At 37.7% G+C, this 22580-nt stretch overlaps 1 protein-coding gene across 11 annotated transcripts in view; it reads left to right on the top strand.

Annotated features, from left to right (window-relative positions):
• The window catches only part of LOC127445723 (kinesin-like protein KIF1A), a 113731-nt gene that overhangs the window by 9227 nt on the left and 81924 nt on the right, over nt 1-22580 (top strand). For all 11 annotated transcript variants that reach the window (XM_051705976.1, XM_051705975.1, XM_051705970.1 and 8 more), the window contains exons 2-10: nt 1564-1727; nt 18073-18146; nt 18705-18884; nt 19201-19269; nt 19550-19728; nt 21421-21532; nt 21730-21807; nt 22096-22161; nt 22277-22294. In XM_051705976.1, coding sequence (XP_051561936.1) covers nt 1622-1727; nt 18073-18146; nt 18705-18884; nt 19201-19269; nt 19550-19728; nt 21421-21532; nt 21730-21807; nt 22096-22161; nt 22277-22294 — 882 coding nt within the window. In that variant the 5' untranslated portion in view covers nt 1564-1621. The remainder of the gene's footprint in view (nt 1-1563; nt 1728-18072; nt 18147-18704; nt 18885-19200; nt 19270-19549; nt 19729-21420; nt 21533-21729; nt 21808-22095; nt 22162-22276; nt 22295-22580) is intronic.

Here is a 22580-nt window from a genome sequence, read left to right as displayed (position 1 = left end):
ACCCTGTGAGCTCGCTCGATTTCCAGCTTATGGCCTGCTATGTCAAGCAGATTCGGAAAGAGCCCATCCAGGAATTTCACCATATCCTGTCCTTCTTCACCCTCAGGAATTCCAACGAAATGGACGTTATTCCACCAGCTACGGTTCTCCCATGTCCTCCAACTTCTCCCAGACACGCTCCAAATCCACCTTGGTAGATAGCGGATTAGCAGATAATTACCTCTCCGATGACTCCAGATAATCGATACGTTTCTCAAAATCCCCACTCAGTGAACTTCACTTCCATGGCAGTGAACGATCGACGTATCACAGCAAGATCCTCAAAGTCAGCAACGACCTTTGTCAGTATTGCCGACATGTTCAGCATCTCTCGCCGCATTTACTGCACTTCTCCAACTAAATCGACTCCCTGGCTCACGGCCTGCTCAGGGGCATCAACTTGACCATGTAAGTGTCTTTTAATGTCTCCAGAGCCTGAGGATTTTGAAAGATTTGACATATTGTCCTCCTAGAACAGTTATGGAACAGTGTATCGAATCTCACTGGTTTATGTCATAAAAACTAGCAAAGTGCGCAGACCTCACCGTTCACATGTCCGATCCTCGCTTGGCAACATGTGACTCCCTCCAAACTTAATATGTTGAGATAAGTATAAGTAAGCTATTTGTAGGTTGATTTGTAGGTTCCCAAAAGGTGTAAACACTGTGTCTCTGGTGCATTCAAAACATTGCTTTGTTTGTTTGAGCAACCCACCCTGGGGTGAGTTTCCTGTACAACTACATAACTCACTGCTTAACCACCATTGTACGATTCATCGTTGGAGAAATTAACTAGCTAGTGACGAGTGTAAAAGTGACCTGAAAAATTAGCTGCAATAGTGAGGTTTCCCTTTACATCAGACTTTGGGGTTCCCCCAATGCACTTGAGCACATACGCACATGTGCACTCTTCAAAAACATATAACAACTTCACTTATGCGTTAACATGGACATATAAGCCACGTATGTTAAAGAGTTTTTTTTTAACAGCCTTCAAACCCTTAAATGGCTGCATTTGCGTTTATGTGATATTTCAGAATGCCATCTTGATAGAATGAAACATATATATGGAATAAAAGATATAGAAGCCTCAACGAAGTCAAATGATGTCCACACAGTAAACTAACAAGCAACTATGTTTCTAACCACAGGTAAAGAGCTGTAGTTCTATCCACACAAATTTGCGATGCTGTTTGCAAATGTTTGTTGAAACTACAGTTTTGGGAAATACCAAAACGTTGAGCTATGTTGGTAACAATGGAACTTGCAACCATAGTTGGCTAACGATGCTTTTGGGAAACGCACTTCTGCCCAACATAGCCAATGGCATGAGTCTGGGTTGGGGCTATCTGTCTGTACAGCTAATGGCATTTACAGTAGGGTGGAGTGTTCGAGAAACTTCTTTGAAAACAATTCCATTTGGTGACACTACTGGGGAAATGACACACTTCAGCTTTAATGATGTTGTTCGAGGTTTTATTTTGTTGAAATTAGTGTTGTGAATGCTCCATTTCTCTTTTAACAGGTGTGAGCATTGACCTGGACTTATAGAGGAGTACTTTCACCACACATAGAGAGGCACCATGGCAGGAGCCTCAGTGAAGGTAGCAGTGAGAGTCCGCCCCTTCAACTCTCGAGAGATCAATAAAGAGTCGAAATGCATCATCCAGATGTCTGGAAACACAACCAGTGAGTATGCAACTGCTCCCGTAAACAATTTCCTGCCATTAAACCCCTCAGAATGCCCCAAACAACCAGCTCCAAAATCAGGTTTATAGAGCATCACCTTTATTGTGTGTTTGGATGCTGCTTGTCTCTCTTATTGGATTTGTTCTGTGTTTATGGGCCCTGTCTGAGTGCTTGACCTCATATTTAAGGATTTCATAAGGGCAGTTTTGAGACGGTGTGGCACAGTATTTAACTGATCACTGACCTCGGGGGTGAACAAACGCAACAGAAAATCTGATCCGACATTAATTTCATGTTCAGCTATTAATCTAATGTCCCTACAGAGAAATGGAGAGCTATTAAAACAGAGATAAAAATAAAGGGGTGTTGCAATGAACTTATCACAACTGACTAGCAGCAATGTCAGTGACCTGTACAGCTGTAATTAGGAGTGATCAGTTTTGCTATGATGTTTTTGATAGTTGTTATGCAACCACTGTTTTAACTGGTAGGGTGAGTGATCATTTTTGAAAAATTATGGAGACTTTGAGAAGTCTTAAATGTATAGTTTACCCAAAAATGAAAATTCTCTCATCATTTACTCACCCTCATGCCATCTCAGATGTGTTTGACTTTCTTTCTTCTGCTGAACACAAACAAGGATTTTTAGAAGAATATCTCAGCTCTGTAGGTCCATACAATGCAAGTGAATGGCTGCAAGACCTTTGAAGCTCCAAAAATCACAAAGACAGCATAAAAGTAATCCATAAGGCTCCACTGGTTTAATATATTTCTTCTGAAGCGATGCAATCATTTTGGGTGAGAAACAAATCAATATTTAAATGTTTTATTTTTTATTTTTTACTATAAATCTCCACTCTTTAAGGATGTGAAAATGTGAAAGTGGAGATTTAAAGTAAAAAAATGACTGAAATATTGATCTGTTTTTCACCCACACCTATCATATTGCTTCTAAAGATATAGATTTAACCACTGGAGTCATTAATAACTTTTATGCTGCCTTTATGTGATTTTTGGAGCTTCAAAGTTCTGGGAACCATTCACTTTTGTATGGACCTACAGAGCTGAGATGGTCTTCTAGATATCTTTGTTTGTGTTTAGCAAAGAAAAGAAAGTCACATATCTGGGATGGCATGAGGGTGAGTAAATTTTCCTTTTTGGGTGAACAATCCCTTTAAACAGTTAGATGAGCTCAAATAAATGTGTCTGTTTCAATTATTTCCAATCAAACCTACACTTTAAAAAATGAAAATGTCCAGTTGTTACCTTTAAGGTTTGATCTAAACCCTTAAAATTAGTTTGGTTGGTTTAACCTAATATGCCCATTGTCATCATGCTGCAGAAATTTCCTGATTCTACAGAGTTGAAGGAACTTGTAGGAGACTAGAGAGCGATCTGATTTCTAATCTTCCTGGCAAGGCACAGCCATTGGTCAATAATGGATGAGAGCTTTTAAAATATTTAGAGTTTGGCCTAATTTAGCTTCCTCTCTTCTACCTTGTGTTGCTTGAGACAAACAATGTGTCCACCATTGTCTCTCAAGGTCACTCTTGATGAGGTGTTGAGAGATGTTTACATCAAATATTGAGTCAAAAACTACAGTGGGCCAAAAGACAGTACAGTATAAAAACTGTAAGCCAATTGTGATACCTCTGTTTTTGTAAAAACACTGCACATTCAGGCGTTTCAAGAAACAAAGGGGTCTTGATAGTGGATGTAACTTTACACCACAGTATGTATAGGACAAGTACAGTATAGGACAAGAGGGAGGTGCTCTGGCTAGCAAGATAAGCCAAGTTGCTGAAGATATTTTTGGTGTTGTAAGTTTTTCACCCCCTAAGTTAATGTGGCATGGTGTAAATATGATATTGTTCTAGAGTGATACCAGTGGGTGAGGATAAAATCCAAAATCAGCCTCTAGTTATTTTGTTTTGATGGGCGCAGGCTATGAACCTTGAAAAACAGAGAAATGAGCCAGCAAAATCAGTAGAAACACTTTCTATCATTGTAAATGTATTGTGCTAGTCAGCTCTCTCTAATGGTTCAAAGATGAACATAAATGCTCTGACAATATTTGTAAAACCATATCTGCCACCTGCTCAAACAGTGATGGAAATGGGAACTGTTGTTACCACATAATGACGTGGTCTGTTCCCTGCACCCATCATCCTGTTAATACTAGATTTCTAAAGCAAATCATTACCTTTTGTCTGTGACCTGTATGTTTGTTAAACATATTTTGCATAGGACATCAAGTGCTCTTTCTATTCTGACTTTAAAATATTTAACGTTACTCTCACAATTTTAAATGAATTCTGATATACTGGAAGCATTACACATGTTCTAATCTTAAACATTTACAGTTAAACATTGGAGGTGCATTGAAGTGCACAGCTGGTAGTGCCTAGTTGCAACCCTAGTTGAAAACTTTGATTAATATTACATAATGTAAATGTATTGTACAAACTGTTTTATACATTTTATTAGTTTATGAGTGTCCTGAAATGCAAGATTACGTACATTGCCTTTATTTCGTACTGTTTGAAATATACTTTATAATAGTTCTCAATTTCTGAAGAAACATTTTAATTATTTAGTTATTTATTGATTAAATTTCAGTTTCAGGATTTTTTTATAAGCAATGTTCCCAGGGTCATGGAAAATCTAAAAAATATGAGAAAAAAATTGCAATTTCCAGACCTTGGAAAGTCATGGAAATTTCTATAATCAGTTTTATTGTTTGTAGTTATACATAGCTCTAAAATATTTCATCAGTTAAAATACCTTTCTGTGAGTGCAATCTCTTAAAAAAATCCTTATCCAGTAATTATGAATGACTGGAAAATCCATCGAAAATTCATGTAAATTGATTGCTCAGAAGGTTTGGGAACCCTGTTTTAGTGTCTGCTTTAGGTTTTTCTTTTTCCGTGCTGATTGTCAGTTTTGTTAATAGGTACCATTTTATATTTATAACTGGATTGCGGATAAACAATGCTTTTCCATCCACTCCCCATCATTTCTGTGTGAACCCTATGACCATCTTGTCTCAGCACAGCAGTGCTGTAGGCCAGGACACAGTAAAAAATCAATTTGAAATGCAAAACAGTCTGTGTGGTTTGCCTGTGTCTATTCAGAGTCCTCCCAAAGACATCTATTCAATAAGGTCTCAACACAATGGCCTGGCTGCTTAAACCGAGCATTTAAAAGCTCAGCAGAGTGGCATAACGGAAGAGATCTATTCAAATCTAACGTGAGAAACCTCTAATTACTTAACATGTTTGACCTTTCTGTGGGTGAGAGAGCATTTTAGTGTATTCACATAACCCAAACAGTACATATACATTCACTAAGCACTTTAGGATCACCTGTACACCTAATTATTCATACGATTATCTAATCAGCCATTTGTGTGGCAGGAGTGCAACGCATGCAGATATGGGTCAGGAGCTTCAGTTAATGTTCAACCATCAGAATGGGGGAAAAAACGTGATCTCAGTGATTTCGACCGTGGCATGATTGTTGGTGCCAGACGGGCTGGTTTGAGTATTTCTGTAACTGCTGATCTCCTGGGATTTTCACACTCAACGGTCTCGAGAGTTTACTCAGAATGGTGCCGGAAACAAAAAACATCCAGTGAGCTGCAGTTCTGCGGACGGAAATGCCTCATTTATGAGAGAAAATGGCCAGACTGGTTCGAGCTGACAGAAAGGCTATGGCAACTCAGATAAACGCTCTGTACAGTTGATTAGAATAGCATATCAGAATGCACTTCAAACCTTGAGGTGGATGGGCCATAACAGCAGAAGACCACGTCAGGCACTTTATTAGGACCATAGTGCAAGTCTGCAATCCAAGTTACTTTTTCTATGGGCTAGTTAGCTAACATACAGTATTTAGCTACAATATAACATGTCTTCAGTTTTGAAGTTCTCTCTTTGGTATGTTGACATGGACAACTGTTAACTATACAATGCCATGGTCATAATAAAAAAAATATTTGACAGCACAATGCTGCAATTGTAATAAATGTAAAAATGCACACACAAAAACAGAAATGTTTCTCAATTACTATGCAGATTTTTATTTTTCACATCTTTGAAATGTAAACTCAGTTTCATGTCATGAAAGAGCCTTTCTAGTCAGCAGTAATTTGGAGAGAGGCCAGTCCCAGTCTCAGTCTGATGGTGTAAATAACTGGTTGTTAGCGGGAGTCTGAGCCCAGATAGTGTCTTTTGTGCTCTGTGCTGGCTGCTTTGTTACCACTGCCAGCTTAAGATGGGTCAATAGCCAAGTTCCAACAAAGCTGTAGAATGGTGGAAAGCTGAGTGATTGGCGGCTCTGGCTGGTCTAAGCCACCCAGCTATAACGGAGGTACCACTGGGCTGATCGCTCAGGCCTTTAAGTTCATTAAGTCTCATTATAGAGCGTTAGAAGATTTTATCTCTTCCTGTCAGAGCGGCGAGAGCGAGACAAACAGACCCAAGAGCAGAGGAACAGTTCAAAGGATTTATTCACAATAATAAAAGGTAGATCTGTGAGGAATCCTCCGTGAAAGATCGGCTGACACGCAGCAAACTGAAAGGCAACCACACACGACACGTGGGCAGAGACGAGGTATCTTCCATGGAAGATCGGCTGACATGCAGCAAACTGGAGGGCAACCACACACCCGACATGCGGGCAGAGACAGGCAACCAACAGATACACGAGACAGGACCAACTATGCAGAGAGAATGAGGTATGTTGCTTCACATCAAATGGCTCTCTATAATGACAACATAGAATGACCATTATAGACTACATTCAACAATACAGGAAAATATTCAGTCAACGCTGAACAACATTTACTACATTCAACAATCCAGCCAAGGACATGACACACGAGAGGATTAATATAGGTATGAACAAACAAGGGGCAGGTGCTGCTCGCCAGCTGAAAGTTGGCATGATCAGCGTTCCCATGGAAACAATCAGGGTTCCCATGGAAATGCTGATTCCATGTGTCAGTGGCACCTGAAACACATGAGGGCGAAAACGTCAACACGTTTGGGACAAAATAAACAGAACATGGATCATGAGTGTCCGGAACCTGACACAGACCAAAACCGATCCAGACACCATGCCCCGGACATGAAACACAAAACAGACAGGGAACGATGATGCTACGGTCCTCGTCAGAGAAAAACCCAGCCTGACAAGATGACAGGACCATGACATCACCAGTGAGTGCACGGTGGTAACTCACGCATGGCGGTCACTAACAACCGGACCCTTGCACTCACACAAAGAACGTACACGAAACACGAGACAGACATGGGGCAATGATGCCACAGTCCCATCAGACAAAAACCCAACCTGACAAGGTGACAGGACTGTGACATTTCCTGCGTGTGAGTGAGAATACTAATATAAGATTCAGTTTAATGGTTTCTAACAGAAAAGGATGTTCACTGAACAGCCTGAATTTCGTTAGTCTCAGTGGTGCTGTGAATTCTGTGTGATGTCTCAGTCGATATTGTGGTATTTTACCATTAGGCTGACCTCCATTTAGATAAGATACTGAATTGTGAAATCATATGATTATGGAAATGGAAGACTAGATAACAGTTTGTGAGGATTTGTCTGTCATTTTGTGTGAAGCATTAAATGATGCTCCTCTAATCACACCTGTCTCAGTCTCAATGAATTCTCTTCAGTCTGAATTCTGTTGCCTCTGTTAATTTGGGCCGTTGTGTATGAAGATTTTTTCAGGTTGTTCAGTTTATTTAATTCAAATTAACTAAAGCAACACAATTTTAGAACATTTTGTCACAACTTGATTTCATTGAGCTCTATACAGTTACATTTGTAAAATTTAAGTTTACTTAAACCATTTGAGTTTGGACTAAATTAATAGTTTTTGGATCATTGATGAAATTGGGCAGGGGATTTCCATTTCCCAGCATACTTTGCATGGGGATGGGTGGGATAAACACATTTTGAAATTAAGTGTTATTTTATGCATTTTTAAACAAGATGAGAGTAGGAGGAGATTTGTTCATGTTCAATGTTCTGTTAAACTGGTATTTAAAAAGAGGGTCTGTTAGGCTGGAGTTTTGTAGGTTACCATTGTGGTAAAGATTGGCGTTTATGCTTAGGTTGAGGATGGACGTGAATGGTGGTGATTTTGATACATTTCAGTGACTCCTGTCTTTTGAATCCGTTCACCAAAAAAATCAGATTCATTCATTGATTCGTTCATTGACCATTTCTGAAAATTACACTTTGCGCCAGTAGATGGCGCCAAATGACTTTTGCGTTTGGAACAATTATTTACATTAAACCAAAATCACAAAGTCATTCTGGATGGGACTAATAATTTATTTAAATTTAAGTGTCAACAAACATACTAAAAGACTTCAGCACTGCAGAGTGTTTAAGCATTTCCCCACAAATGACAACAACGCATATCGACCATACTTTGAACTGCTGAGCACAACTTTTTATCAAGCTATCCAAAAAAAAAAAAAAAAAAAAAAAAAAAAAAGACAACAATATTAACCTAAAATATAATTATAGTCCATATGTCATTGTAATGTGTGGTCATCACTCACTTATATTCATAATTCATCCAGCCCCTTTTCATGTTGAACGAGATTGACGAACTGAATGAACGACATTCAGCTTGTCCTCTCATTCAGTCGAACAGCTATTTACATAAAGTATAATATGCATATAGTAGTGTGTTGAGCATCAGTGAATGTTTGCACCTTGTGTAATAGTTGTGTATGAGCCTCTCAATTGCCCTAAGTAACAAAAGCTGGATCTCACATCATAAATAAATAAATTATACTGTATATACACCGATCAGCCACAACATTAAAACCACCTGCCTAATATTGTGTAGGTTCCCCTCGTGCCGCCAAAACAGCGCCAACTCGCATCTCAGAATAGCATTCTGAGATGCTATCCTTCTCACCACAATTGTACAGAGTGGTTATCTGAGTTACCACAGACTTTGTCAGTTCGAACCAGTCTGTCCATTCTCTGTTGACCTCTCTCATCAACAAGATGTACTTATCCTCTTGTTTAGTTGTACATCTGGCCTTCCACATCTCTTTCTGTCCTTGTTAGAGCCAGTTGTCCTTTGTCTTTGAAGACTTTTGTGTACACCTTTGTATGAAATCTTCAGTTTTTTGGCAATTTCAAGCATTGCATAGCCTTCATTCCTCAAAACAACGATTGACTGATGAGTTTCTAGAGAAAGCTGTTTCTTTTTTTGCCATTTTTGACCTAATATTGACCTTAAGACATGCCAGTCTATTGCATACCGTGGCAACTCAAAAACAAGCACAAAGACAATGTTAAGCTTCATTTAATGAACCAAATAGCTTTCAACTGTGTTTGATATAATGGTAAGTGATTTTCTAGTACCAAATTAGCAATTTAGCATGATTACTCAAGGAAAAGGTGTTGGAGTGATGGCTGCTGGAAATGGGCCTGTCTAGATTTGATCAAAAATTACTTTTTTCAAATAGTGATGGTGCTGTTTTTTACACCAATATTGTCCTGACTATACTTTGTGATCAACTGAATGCCACTTTGGTAAATTAAAGTACCAATTTCCTTCCGAAACAGCAAAATCTGTACATTATTCCAAACTTTTGGCCACCAAGACTAAGATTTTTTTTTTCTCTTATATATATATATATATATAAAAAAAAAGAATCTTAGTCTTTCTTTACTGTGAATAGATGACACAAAGACTACAAGAGTGCAAACTGAATGATATCCCAGATGCTGTTTATTGTGCTACTCCAATCTCAATCAATAATAACCAGGGGGGAAAAAAAGATTTGTTACATAACACAGGACTTTTACCAGAAATACACATGGGACTACTATTTTGAAATGTCTGCGCTCCCAGTTGTACTCACTGACGGCTGATTCGCTGAGAAATTGACTCGAATTCAAACTGCTAACCTGAGCTCCTGAGTTCAAAAGAGCTCTTGTTGGGTGATTCATTATAAAGACCCGGTTCAAAAGTCATTTGTTCACGAATCAGACATTATGGCTCACGCTGTGTTTGTTGTTGCGTGCAGCTAGCGAGCTTATATCATCAACAGAAAGGGTGAAAAGCTATGCGAGACACACTGGCACCCTAAAGATGTATTCAGTAACTCACAAGCTGATATCTGACGAAACCGCATATGAAAGCACACATACCGACTGTCGCCAGTGGTGACTAGATTTTAAATTATTGCAATCATTTATTTTGGTCACAGTCTGGAGCCCTGCTACTATTTCATTAAAGGTACGTATTCGTTCAGTGAGTCAATCCAATGATATGCTCCTTCACAGCCCGTTCTTGAATGCTCTTGGCTCACGCTAAAGTCAGTTTTTAAAAGCAACGCAAAGGGAATTTGCATGTCTACAAATGTACGAAGACATTTTAAAAAATAGAGTTTAAACACCATAACTGTTTTCACCACAAATCCTATATTGTCAAATGCTGGGCTTCATGGTCTTCAGTCATTTTTACACATTCATAAATTAGGGATTATGTTTGTGCATACATATAAATGTGTTTTAGTGCATTTCACCTCTTTCTCTCCTTGTTGAATGCAATTGATTAGCATGCCGAACTGAATGAGTGACATGCCTCCTCTCGTTCAGTCGTTCAACCCAGTCATTCAACTCATTCGCGAACGGGTGTACCAGTACATTCAGTTCATTTATGAACGAGACATCTCATCTCGTTCAGACTCCAACGACCGATTCGACTATTTCACTGAAGGGGCGTATTCGTTCTGCAGGTGAAACCAATGATATGCTGCCTCATATAAAATAAAAAATGTATTTTTATTTCAATTTGTTTTAATTTAATTTAATTCATAGCCCGCACTAGAATGCTATTGGCTCATGCTATAGTCAGTCTTTACAGGCATGAAGAGCAGTAGAGCTTATTGGCTTTGAAAGGTAAAGGTGAACGAGAAATATGAGTCAGTAGGTTCGTTTGAGATACCAAATGCCTCGCTTTGAAAGTAGATGAGAGTAGACGGCTGCAATCAGGGGAGGAGTGAAATATGTGCTGTCAAATTGGACAATGGACTCTATGCACGGCACGCAGCCTACGTATTTCTGCTAAAATCTCAGCCAGCTACTTGACTTTACTATATAGCGTTTGCCTATAGCAAAGTGTACTAGTGGAGAAACTGAATTGCAAACAACGATTATTATTTAAGTATTATATAGTTAAGTATTGTTATAAATATAAACATAAATAATATCTCATTATAGTAATGACTTCCAGAAAGTTTAAATATCAACGACGGGTAAACAATAGTTCGGCCGAACACTTTTGTTGTGGATGACTGTGTGCAATGCAAAGTCTACAGGCCTGTACCTGTCAAAGAGGGAACAGATGTCGGCTGAGGACAATTCTCGCACCTCGTAGTGGATCAGACACCTACGAGATCAAAGGCAGATATCGCGGGGTTCACGTTCATGCGCTCTTGCTGATAAAGTGGATATAATTTAGATTCTCTTGCTTTAAAATGAAAATAAATATGATGAAAAAGACATTCAATGTACCTGTTATTTAATTTTGCCAATAACAAGTGTCTTTCCATCCATTTTTAGTTTAATAAAGACACGTATTTTAGATATTTCAGAAATATGATAAAACTCACATATCCCATAGATCGAACTGTCAGAGTGTTGGGAATATTCACATATAATTTATACACATAAAACATGATATTAGAGAAATTTAAATGTTTTTTAGAAGAGAACTAAACATCACGGTTGTTTAATCCAATGAGCATTAAGCTGTGTCGTCAGCAAGTTGTTTCCCATCATGCTTGCAGCTTGCTCAACTGGAAAAATCCAACTGTGCCGCCTGAATTTTTTGGCATACGTCACCATGACATCACAGCAAGTCGGACAGATTTCTAACCGGCATGCACCTACCACTGATCACCGGTGATTGGTTCTGCACAGAACATGCTCATCTCAAATGAGTCTAGTGTATTGGGGTGAACTAGAATGATTCGTTCACTTAAAAGATTTGTTTCAAAAGACTGAATCGTTCATAAACGAAACATAACTAATGGACATTCACTTTCAAGTGAAACTTGATTTGAGTGCTGCTTAGCTCTTTAAGCAGTTGCTATCAAATTGACAGTGCAACAGTTTCACTGTTCTTACACTTGCTCACCTGGCATATATTAATTATTAATAAAATAAAGTAAGCTGGACCAACTAAAATAATTAAATGAAACATTAATAAATTTAATTTGACAAACCAAATAAAGGTGAGTTAAAACTACTATAGTACATAAATTTGAGCTAATCCAACTAAATTATGTTGGCTGAAAGACTTAATTTGAATGAAAGAAATTAAATTGCTTGTAAAAATTTCTCAAAATCAATGAAGTAAGAGAAATGACTTCATTTTTTCAGCTAAAGGTGTCTAATCTTTTAACAGAATTGAAGTCTGTAGAAATGGTAAATCTAAGCAAGATACCAGGGCAGGGCTCAGGGCAAAAATGTCACCAAAAGTGACAAAAATGCCCCATAAATGTGAAATGTGGGGGTAAAAATGCCATGTAGTGAATTCCTTCTATTCCTCCTATCTGTTTTTCTTTTACATTTTATCTATTTTAGTTTATTATTTTCTAGCCCTAGTTATCATTTTAGTGCTTTTGCAGACAACATAGTGACCAGTTGCTGTCAGATATCTGTATTCTCAGGCACAAGTGTTGTTGAATGCATAAACAGAAATCCCACAGAACTTGTTTTTAGTCTGATGCATGATGCCTTTCGTCAACTGGCTATATTCGAAAAACATTTTTTATTTATTTATTATGAATTGGCAAAGGTCCACATTCAAAGTGACCTTTCGTTTGACCTTTAATAGGTGTGCATGAGTCAATGGTGTTGTTACACACTGTTACACACATTTATACTAAAGGAAACTTGAACCCAGTGAGCACAAAAACTCCCTCTCTCTCTGCACACACACACACACACACACACACACACACACACACGTCAACTTTCACCACGTCCTCCTGTGGGCATTAAAAGTGATTAAAAATCCTCCTTATTAGGTTTGTTCATTTACCGCCTCAATCATGACTCTGACGTTATGTTTGCTGAGAAGGGTGGATGTGCAACATTGCCTCTGTTGAGAGGAAATGCAAGATGAGAAGAAAGTTTAGATATTTACTGTGTTAGACAATCATTTACTATTTACCTCCTAATGTATTGAGTTTTTTTTTTTTTTTTAACAACTTACTTACAGTAATGCTGCAGTACAACAGATCAGCAGCATGAAATCAAACTCCATGAGTCAAATGAATAATTCAAGCAGTGACATCTCAAGGTTAGCATCATTAGCACTGATTTGACTGGTTAGTGGACTCCACACCCATCACAGTTTCCACCACCTTGAGAAGAATGTGACCTACTGGGCTCCTAGCAACAGGCCTGCTGATAGAATGCACACAATCAGCAGTGCCACATTGTCTACAATTGTCATTTACACAGCTCAATGTCTGCCTTTTTAACTCTTTTTGCTATATCCGTTTTTCACACATTATGCTGGGTTCACACATCCTCCGTGAGCGTTGCATGAGTGAGGCGTGAGCGGGGCGGTCGCGTTGGACATTCGCATTGGCCACATCTCTTCTGCGAGAAACAGCAGCGCAGAAATAAAGTTATCTATGGGCTCCTACGCCAATTTTTTTCTTTAATAAGGTTGTAATTAGCTGAGGTTATTGCTGCTTCAAGAACAACAGGGGCAGTCACGTGCACTTCATCTTTATCAGCACACTTGGTTGTGATTGGTTAATGTTGTGTCTAAACTGTACACCTATATACTGAGAATGGCAAAAGGTCTGGCAGTTTATTTATTCTTTCCTTTATTAAGTAATTTTATTGAGTTTACTTGCAATGCAGACATCTAAATTGTAGTGTACTATTGGTTCGGTTTGAATTATTTTGATTTGCTTTTGTGTCTTTTTGATAATCTCTTGATTATTTTAGCGTTGTACTACACCCAGAGCTGCTGAGCTCAGCGTGGGGGGGAGGGGGGCGGGTAGATGCCCAAAAGTTGTTGAGCAGGGGGTTCGGCCCCATTTTGCAGCCGGCCCACTGGGCCAGCCTTGCGACTCACACCTGCAGTGTAAATGGTGTAATCTGTTAATATGGGTACTGAAACGAAAACGCCCTGCTTACGGAGGATGTGTGAACCCGGCGTTATGATTAATTACTGTATGATCTACTTCATTTTTTTTTTATTTTTTTTTATTTAATACCAGTTCACTTCTTTGATGAACTTTTATTTAAAAGTTATTTAAATTACATTTATAAATGTATATAGATCAATTTATACATTTAAATTTTCAATATTTAATCAAAAGCGATAGTCCAGTCTAAAAGCATTTATTTTAATTTGGCTTCTATATTCAATAATTGAGGTACAAATTATTATTTATTTATTTTTTTTAGAAGGTGCAGTGAAATATTACATTCCCTTTAAAGCATACCTTGTTCTTCAGCTGGAACACCACTTGGCACACAATTTGTAATTTACTTTCAGAGTAGACGTCAGTGCTCTCATACTGATGTCCCCTGTGCTATATAGCTCTATTATTATAACTCACACTTTATACTCTATGGTACAGCCGGTACTGCAGTGCCCTAGAGATAGTCAAACACAGATGTATAGACCTAGTAAAAGGATCTGTCCCTTTTTTCTGAGACAAGTGAATGAATTATTTCACTCCAACTCCTTAAGTGGGGTTGTTTATTTTAAAACAGGTCTTCCAGTGTTGCATAATGTGGCTGCAGGATGTTGCTTGATGTATGATGCAGATGATGCAGATGTTCAAATGGGTTTTGATGGTTACAACTATTTAAATTAGAGTTCCAATAGATCATATAATAAGGATATTTAAGCTTGTTTTTAGAGTAACCTGCATTATTTTTATTGCAAGATGAATTCGATTTGCTAATACTTGGAGCTCAGTTCTCTTATAGGTGTTTTAGCCACTAGACTGACTGATTGTTTTTAGGCATTAGCTTTGCTTGAGTGATAGTCTGGAAAACTGGAGCAGGGATTTACAGACGGGATTGTGTGACACATTCTTCTGTTACTTGGTGTGTGTGTGTGTGTGTGTGTGTGTGTGTGAGAGAGAGAGAGAGACAGAGAGAGATAGAGGGAGAGAGAGTGTGTGTCTTAGAGTCAGTATTCAAATTATTGAATAGCCCTATATTATTGAAGAACAAAATTACCTTTGGCAACCTTAGGTGATGCAGGTTATGGTTAGCCAGAGACTGATTGTGACAAAATAAATCCACACTATTTTTTTAATTAGTAAAACGAAATGTACAAAACAGACCTTAACAAAAGAGAACTGATTTGGGGGACCATGAATAAGGCCAAATTTACAATTGATGCTGAAGTGCTGTCACACCAAAAATAAAAACATATATATTACAGTAATTTTTCACTAGCATAGGGTTTTGAACTTTCAATGTGGTGAACAATATTTCTGTCTAGGTCGCATTGCAGTGCATAGAATATGAAATATATATAGATCAGCTATATAATGAGATTGTATGTTTGTTCACTGACAAGTACATGTCCCTGGAGAAACAAGCTAAGTGTTTGTGGAGTACAGAGAATCCTTTCTCTATTGACTATTGAATATCTATTGACTCTCTGAAGGTCAATCTATTGTATCAGAACACATTGTGCAGCTTGAAGGGAACATGTTGTGCAATTGCGGTTATATATGCAGCCCATGTATCTGATTTTCTGTTGACTATTTTGTTGTACTTGAGACAAAACTACTGGGAGTGTGTGCATATGTGTCCGTGAGTGTTCAGAAAGATTTCCCCATTACTGGTTGACTAAACTCAATCTCTCAGTTCAATAAAGGTTGCTCAACCATGTACTTGAAATAGTTTACTTGAAATGTCCTTTTCATGATATGTTTGGTTTAGGCCTTTTTATTTATGGATGAATATGTTTAATACATATTACTTAAATTTATATTTTTATACTTCAAATGTTTGTTTTTAAAAACAATTATTCCACATCACACCATATGGTAGCTGAGATGTATTTCAGAGCAGAGAGAGTATGTTCTGTCAGGATTTATGCTCATACTGGCTGTCAGACACTAGGCTGCACCGTCAGTGATGCCACGTGGGCCAGTTGTGAGTAAGCCTGACCGAAGACTGGTTAATGACATTAGGCGAGGTACTGATGAGCATACAGGGAAATGATTGTAGAGGCAATTTTAATGCAGGTATGTGATTCCAGTGACCTCATTTGGTACTGACTGAAAGTGGATGAATTGTACAATTCGCAAAAGGGCTATGAGGTCACAAGTGCTTGTTAGATGTGCCTACTTTTAATTGACATTTCCTTACATGAAAACATGAGCGATGCTGGCAGAAGGTTTTTGGAAATGCGCTTCTCTTTTATGTCCAAATATCATCTGCATTTGATTAACTTCCTGTGGGATAATGTTTGTTTTATCAAGTGCCAATTATTATTAATCCTTAATCATTACACCTACATAGTACTTATACTACTTTTTAAATTTGTTAAATAACTGTTAAGGGTAAACAAATTTGGCTTGAGCCTTCTCCCATTCCGTCTGTCACTTATTCTCACCACTTCTTGTTCAACAAGTGGAAGGGCTAGGTCTTTAGAACCAGCTATGCTTGACGAACTCAGAATCCCATGCTGCATTGCAATGTAAACAATATGGCGGCGCGCATAGCCAGCAATAGCGATCGCATCTTATCAATCATAATCAATCATTATAAACATCTAAAAATCACATTATATATTTGAAAATGTATAATCTGTCCTCCAGTGCATCTGCTGTGAAGTGTAAGGTAAGAATTTTTTTGTTTTTTAATTACAGCACGCATTAAAGAACTCAAGCTAGAGGGTCTGCAGTACAGGAGAAACTCGCATGCGAAAAAGTTTAATAGGTGCTGTATTCTAAAACAAATGTCACCTTACACCTCACAGCAGATGCACTGGAGGACAGATTATACATTTTCAAATATATAATGTGATTTTTAGATGTTTATAATGATTGATTATGATTGATAAGATGCGATCGCTATTGCTGGCTACGCACGCCGCCATATTGTTTACATTGCAATGCAGCATGTGATTCTGAGTTCCTCAAGCATAGATGGTTCTAAAGACCTAGCCCTTCCACTTGTTGCATAAGAAGTGGTGAGAATAAATGACAGACGGAATGGGAGAAGGCTCAAGTGGACTAACTATTTTATACATTCTTTGTTTGATGCCAGAAAGACGGTAACGGCTTTGAACTTTTATTTTGTGATTGTTTGAATGTTTGTTACATAAAAAAATAAAGATATTGTGATGTTGAAAAGACTATTTGAGCAGCTGGTTCATCATGACAACCGCTTCAGTCCCTCTTTGCTGGAAAACAGCAACACGAATGCAGTTCACACCAGTTTGATAGTACACCTCTGAGCCCAGCCTAGTGTAATCACACCAGTTTGATCGTACATGCAAAAGGGTTAAAAATTGGGACCCAAACTTTCTGCTTCAACAGGAAATACATCATCACAGTAAAATAAAATTGTACTCATCAAGCCATTTCATGGGGTCTTTAAACCAAAAGTCTCAACACTAACATCAGTCCATATATTTATGGTTTATTGCAGGACAATAAAGCAGTGATTCTGTATTATAAAACTGATGGTTCTGACTCTTTATGCTGATTGAATGAGCTGCACTCCATGCTGTTGTAAATGACTATAAATGCACACCTAGCATTGCACATTCTGTGTTAATGTGTAAGGTTCCCATTTTTGCCTAGCAGCCTCAAACAGCCTACAGTTAGGAAAATGAACTTACTATTGATATATGTAACTATTTATTGAACACTGGTGTCTTATCATTTTGCTTTTGCCACTTTTTTATAAAAGTCACTTGTGGCCCTATACTCATGGCTTATTTATTTATTGTATTATTACATGTGCATATTCCTAAATAGAATTTCCTTTGACTTTGAATGTTCAGATGACTGCAGTCTTTATGTGAAGAAACCGGTTTATTTGGTCATTTTCATTTACACCCATTCCCTTATTCAAATTAACATAATTACTGCCTGGTGAGATTCCTGCCTCCCTGTGATGATTTCCATTTGGGCATAATTCAGTGACTCAGCACTGCTTACTCTGTGTGGCAACCATTTAGTGTCTGACAGCCAGGTATTGGGTATCAATTCAGGAGGATCTCTAGCATGTTTTATTCACCTTAGTCACTCTCTGTTATCTTTTCACTGTCTTTCAGCTATCATCAACCCCAAAGCACCTAAAGAGAACAAGAGCTTCAATTTTGATTACTCCTACTGGTCACATACTTCGGTGAGTCAGTGAAACTGTATCAGAAAGTACATTTAGAATATTAAAATAAGAGAATCTAGATGAACTTGAATCAGCAACCTAAATGTGTAAATTCTGTTATCATTAACTCACCCACATGTCATTCCAAAACCTTTACGACTTTCTTCTGTTGAATGCAAAAGGACACAAAAGTACCTTAAAAGTGGCCTTTACTACTTTTTTTGTCTGTTCCTCACACAAAGTTATGTTATGGCATCAGAAGACTTGGAATATAGCACACAAGTCCTCTTTGAAGGTAAAAAGCCTCATTTCCCATGGGGACTAATTGAATGGAAAAGAGCAACCAGTACAATGATCTTTTTCTGTTCCACGGAATAAATATAGTAATGTGGGTTTGGAACGACATGAGGGTGAGTAATTGATTACAGAGTTTAAATTTTTGGGTGACCTTTTGCTTTAATTGTTGAAGTGCACTAAACAAGGCTTTTATAGGTGGGTATTCTTTTTGTTCTTAGAAGAAATAATGGCTATCAAATAATGGTTCAGAGATATTACATTTTTCTCTTCATCTATCCACAGCCAGAGGATATCAACTATGCCTCCCAGCAGCAGGTGTACAGAGACATTGGAGAGGAGATGTTACTCCATGCCTTTGAGGGCTACAATGTCTGTATTTTTGCATACGGCCAGACAGGGGCTGGCAAATCGTATACTATGATGGGCAAACAGGAGAAGGACCAGCAAGGAATCATCCCACTGGTAATATAGATACATGTTCAAACAAACACAATGAGGAGCAAGCATTTGCAAATATAAATTCAAGCACCTACATATGTTTAAAACTTGAGTGGCCTTTTTGTGGATCTTAAGCACATATTGTTACTTATGTCACATCACTACTCCTGTGTAAACATGGAAGTGATAATGCATTCAGAAGCAGTGTGAACAATGTCAGTTCAAACAGAATTAAATGACAAGTCAAACACTACGCTGAGACCAGTACACACAATGTGAAACGATTTATTCACTAACTACTCTCTTTATCTCTTTCTCTATTATGTCTCTCTCTCTTTAGCTTTGTGAAGACCTTTTCACCAAGATTAATGACAGCAATACTGATAACAGCATGTCCTATTCTGTGGAGGTAAGATTTCACTAAGCCATCTCTTTTGTTTCTCTCCAACTCTTTTTGCAGCTTATTTCAGAAATTAGTTTCCATAAATGGTCTTACGTGTGTTTGATGAATCTGAGCTCTGAGTTATAATATCCATAAACAAAACAACACCTATGGGAAACATTTTGTAAACATCTCATTATCAGTTGTGCTGTAACAATGTTATTGTGAATTCTGTAATGGATGATATAATCCTCTGTATTTTTGAGTCCATTTCTCCATTTCAAGTCTATCATTTTTGGTCTTTCAGGTTAGTTATATGGAGATTTACTGTGAGCGGGTACGAGATCTTTTGAACCCCAAAAACAAAGGAAATTTGCGCGTACGCGAGCATCCCTTACTGGGCCCATATGTAGAGGACCTGTCCAAACTCGCTGTCACATCGTATAATGACATCCAAGACCTGATGGACTCAGGAAATAAGGCCAGGTAATAGATCTATTCTATATTGCTCCTCACACTTATCGTATAGTGACCAGTGGTCTCACTCCTGAGTACAGTATGGACTTATATATATGGTTTCTGGTCAGATGTGTTGTCTTCTAGGAAAACACATGTTTACACATTGTGCTTGCATCACAAAGCCTTGGCAACAAATGGATCATTTAATTCCCAGAGGCATTGCTTTTATGTTGTTACCTAAGCATAGTGTCACTCAACAGTTCTCTAATTTGACTCAAGGAGTTGTACACCCCTGCAAATACATTACAACTGTTATCACGCACATTTCCTCCCACACCATACATTTAGCTTGTTATATAACAAGTCAGTAGCACAGCACAAAAAAACAGGAGCTAAATGAGTGGAATAAATAATGAGGTCTAAAATGTGTGTTGTGGATCAGAGCAAAAGACTTAAAGGAACAGTTCACCCAAAATTTAAAATTCTCTCATCATTTACACACCCATCCAGAATCCAGAATGTGTATGACTTACTTTCGTCTCTTGATTACAACTGAAGATTTTAAGAAGAATATCTCAGCTCTGTTGGCTCAATTAATGCAAGTGGATGGGTACCAAATCATTGAAGGTCCAAAAGCACATAAAGGCAGTATAAAAGTAATCCATAAGACTCCAGTGGTTAAATCCATATCTTCAGAAGTGATCATATCACTTATCATATAAGTGTGGGTGAGAAACAGATAAATATTTAAGTCCTTTTTTTACTATCAATCTCCACATTCAGGTTCACATTCTTCTTCTTTTGTTTACTCCATTCGTCACTCCAGGTCACTCTTCATGCATATCGCCACCTATTGGTTGGGAAGAGACTTTATAGTAAAAAAGACTTAAATATTGATAGTTAAATGACTATTAGTCTGAGGTCTACTGAAACTGAATTTTAGCAGTATTTGATGAATGTGTGTATAGATTAAAGAATGGATCTGAATGCATCAGGGAGACGTCTTCCACTTTTCTGTGCATTATTTGGAGCAGATGATTCACAGAGGAACAAACATTTATAAATGCTTTGATGTTATATTATGGCAATGTGATCTCATTATTATTCATAGATATTCATACGTAAAGTATGGTTCTATCATACGTAAATTTTTTAACGTACAATATAGATGAATTGACAGCATCTAAAATGTACTGTAGACCCCTTTAGGTTTGAAGAAATGTAGAGACATACCAGTATGTACTTTTGGATTAAAATAATCACGTTTCGGAACAATTGCGACAGCACATACACATACCAGGAAATGAGTGAAACGTTAATATTACACTTAAATTTCATACTTATTGAGCTTTAATGATTATATTCAGCCATACAAAAGTGTAAATAATTATACTTCATTTTTCTTAAATATGCCATTTAAAAAGGTCTTATTTTGGACAATGTTTCTCCATCATTCACGGATAAATAAAAGTCCCGCTCATCAAGATTTGTTCGTTTCTAAAGCTGCACATACGTAAAAGTGCTTACATGCTTAGCGTGTATACTTCAGTGGCTATCCAAACATATGAAAATGTATCTATGATATCTGTAATGTATCATATATCTATGAATTCTAAAATGAAGAAGACTTGCCAGAACACAACTTGCACCTATGTGTCTGAACACCTGATATGAATGAGGTTTCTGAATGGTGAAATTCTCCTGTCTCCTGTTATGCAGGACAGTAGCTGCCACTAACATGAATGAGACAAGCAGCCGTTCCCACGCTGTCTTCAACATCATATTCACCCAGAAGCGGCATGATGCTGATACAGACAACACGTCAGAAAAGGTATGCAATGCTCTGTCGTGTTACAGACCCTGTCAGTCACGATAAACAGTTCATTGCAGAAAGTAAGGCTGGACTGCTTCTTTTATGCCACACAATCCATCTAGTTGTATTGGATGACTTTTGACAATGGGAGTTTTTTTATGTGGAAGGTAATATAGGCTTGTCCATTATTGACCTCTCCTAAACCTCTCTGGCAGGTCAGCAAAATCAGTCTGGTGGATTTAGCTGGCAGTGAGAGAGCAGACTCCACTGGAGCCAAAGGAACGCGGCTCAAGGTGAGTGTTGTCTACAGTATTTTCCTCTCTTAATATCGCTATAGTTGTCTTCCACACCATCATGTTCCTCTGTGTTTGCTTTAAACCTCTACTTATAATCATAATCTCTGTATCCTTTTGCTTTCTACTTCTTTCTCTGCTTCTTTCTACATACTGTGCTTCCTGCTCTTCATTCATAAAGAGCATATTGGCATTTAGACAAGTCTCTCAAGCTTTGTAGTGTACCTCATTTAGATGTTTGACTTTTGTTATTTTAATTATATCTTTTACAAATTCATTTTATCTCAGGAAGGGGCAAACATCAACAAATCACTCACTACCCTGGGGAAAGTCATTTCAGCTCTGGCTGAGGTGGTAAGTGTTTTGTTTTGATCTGAGCTTTCAGAATGTTTGATTATTTATGAATATGTGCATGAAGAGTTCATTGTGCGTCATCTTAATCACCTGTGTTGCATTTTATCACTTGCAGGATTCTGGATCAAACAAGGTATAACCCTATCTCTCTGTCTGTCTGAAAAATCTGTCTGCCTGTAAATCTGTGTGTCTGTCTTTCTCATCTGTCTGTTTATTTATCCATCTATCTGTCTGCAAATCTATCTATCTTTCTGTCTATCTGGTCTTGTCTTGTTTTTCAGTAAAACATCCTTAATTCAATATAAATCTACCTGAATATTAAAACTGCATAAGATATTAAGACTTGTTTTTTGAGAAGTTTTGCTTTTCAGATAGAATAATCTTATATTAAGAATGTTTAGACATTTTTACTGGAAAAC

The sequence above is a fragment of the Myxocyprinus asiaticus genome, chromosome 9 (genome assembly GCF_019703515.2).
Source record: "Myxocyprinus asiaticus isolate MX2 ecotype Aquarium Trade chromosome 9, UBuf_Myxa_2, whole genome shotgun sequence".
NCBI lineage: Eukaryota > Metazoa > Chordata > Actinopteri > Cypriniformes > Catostomidae > Myxocyprinus > Myxocyprinus asiaticus.
Note: the sequence above shows the minus strand (reverse complement) of the source record. Positions and strands in the feature narration are given on the sequence as shown.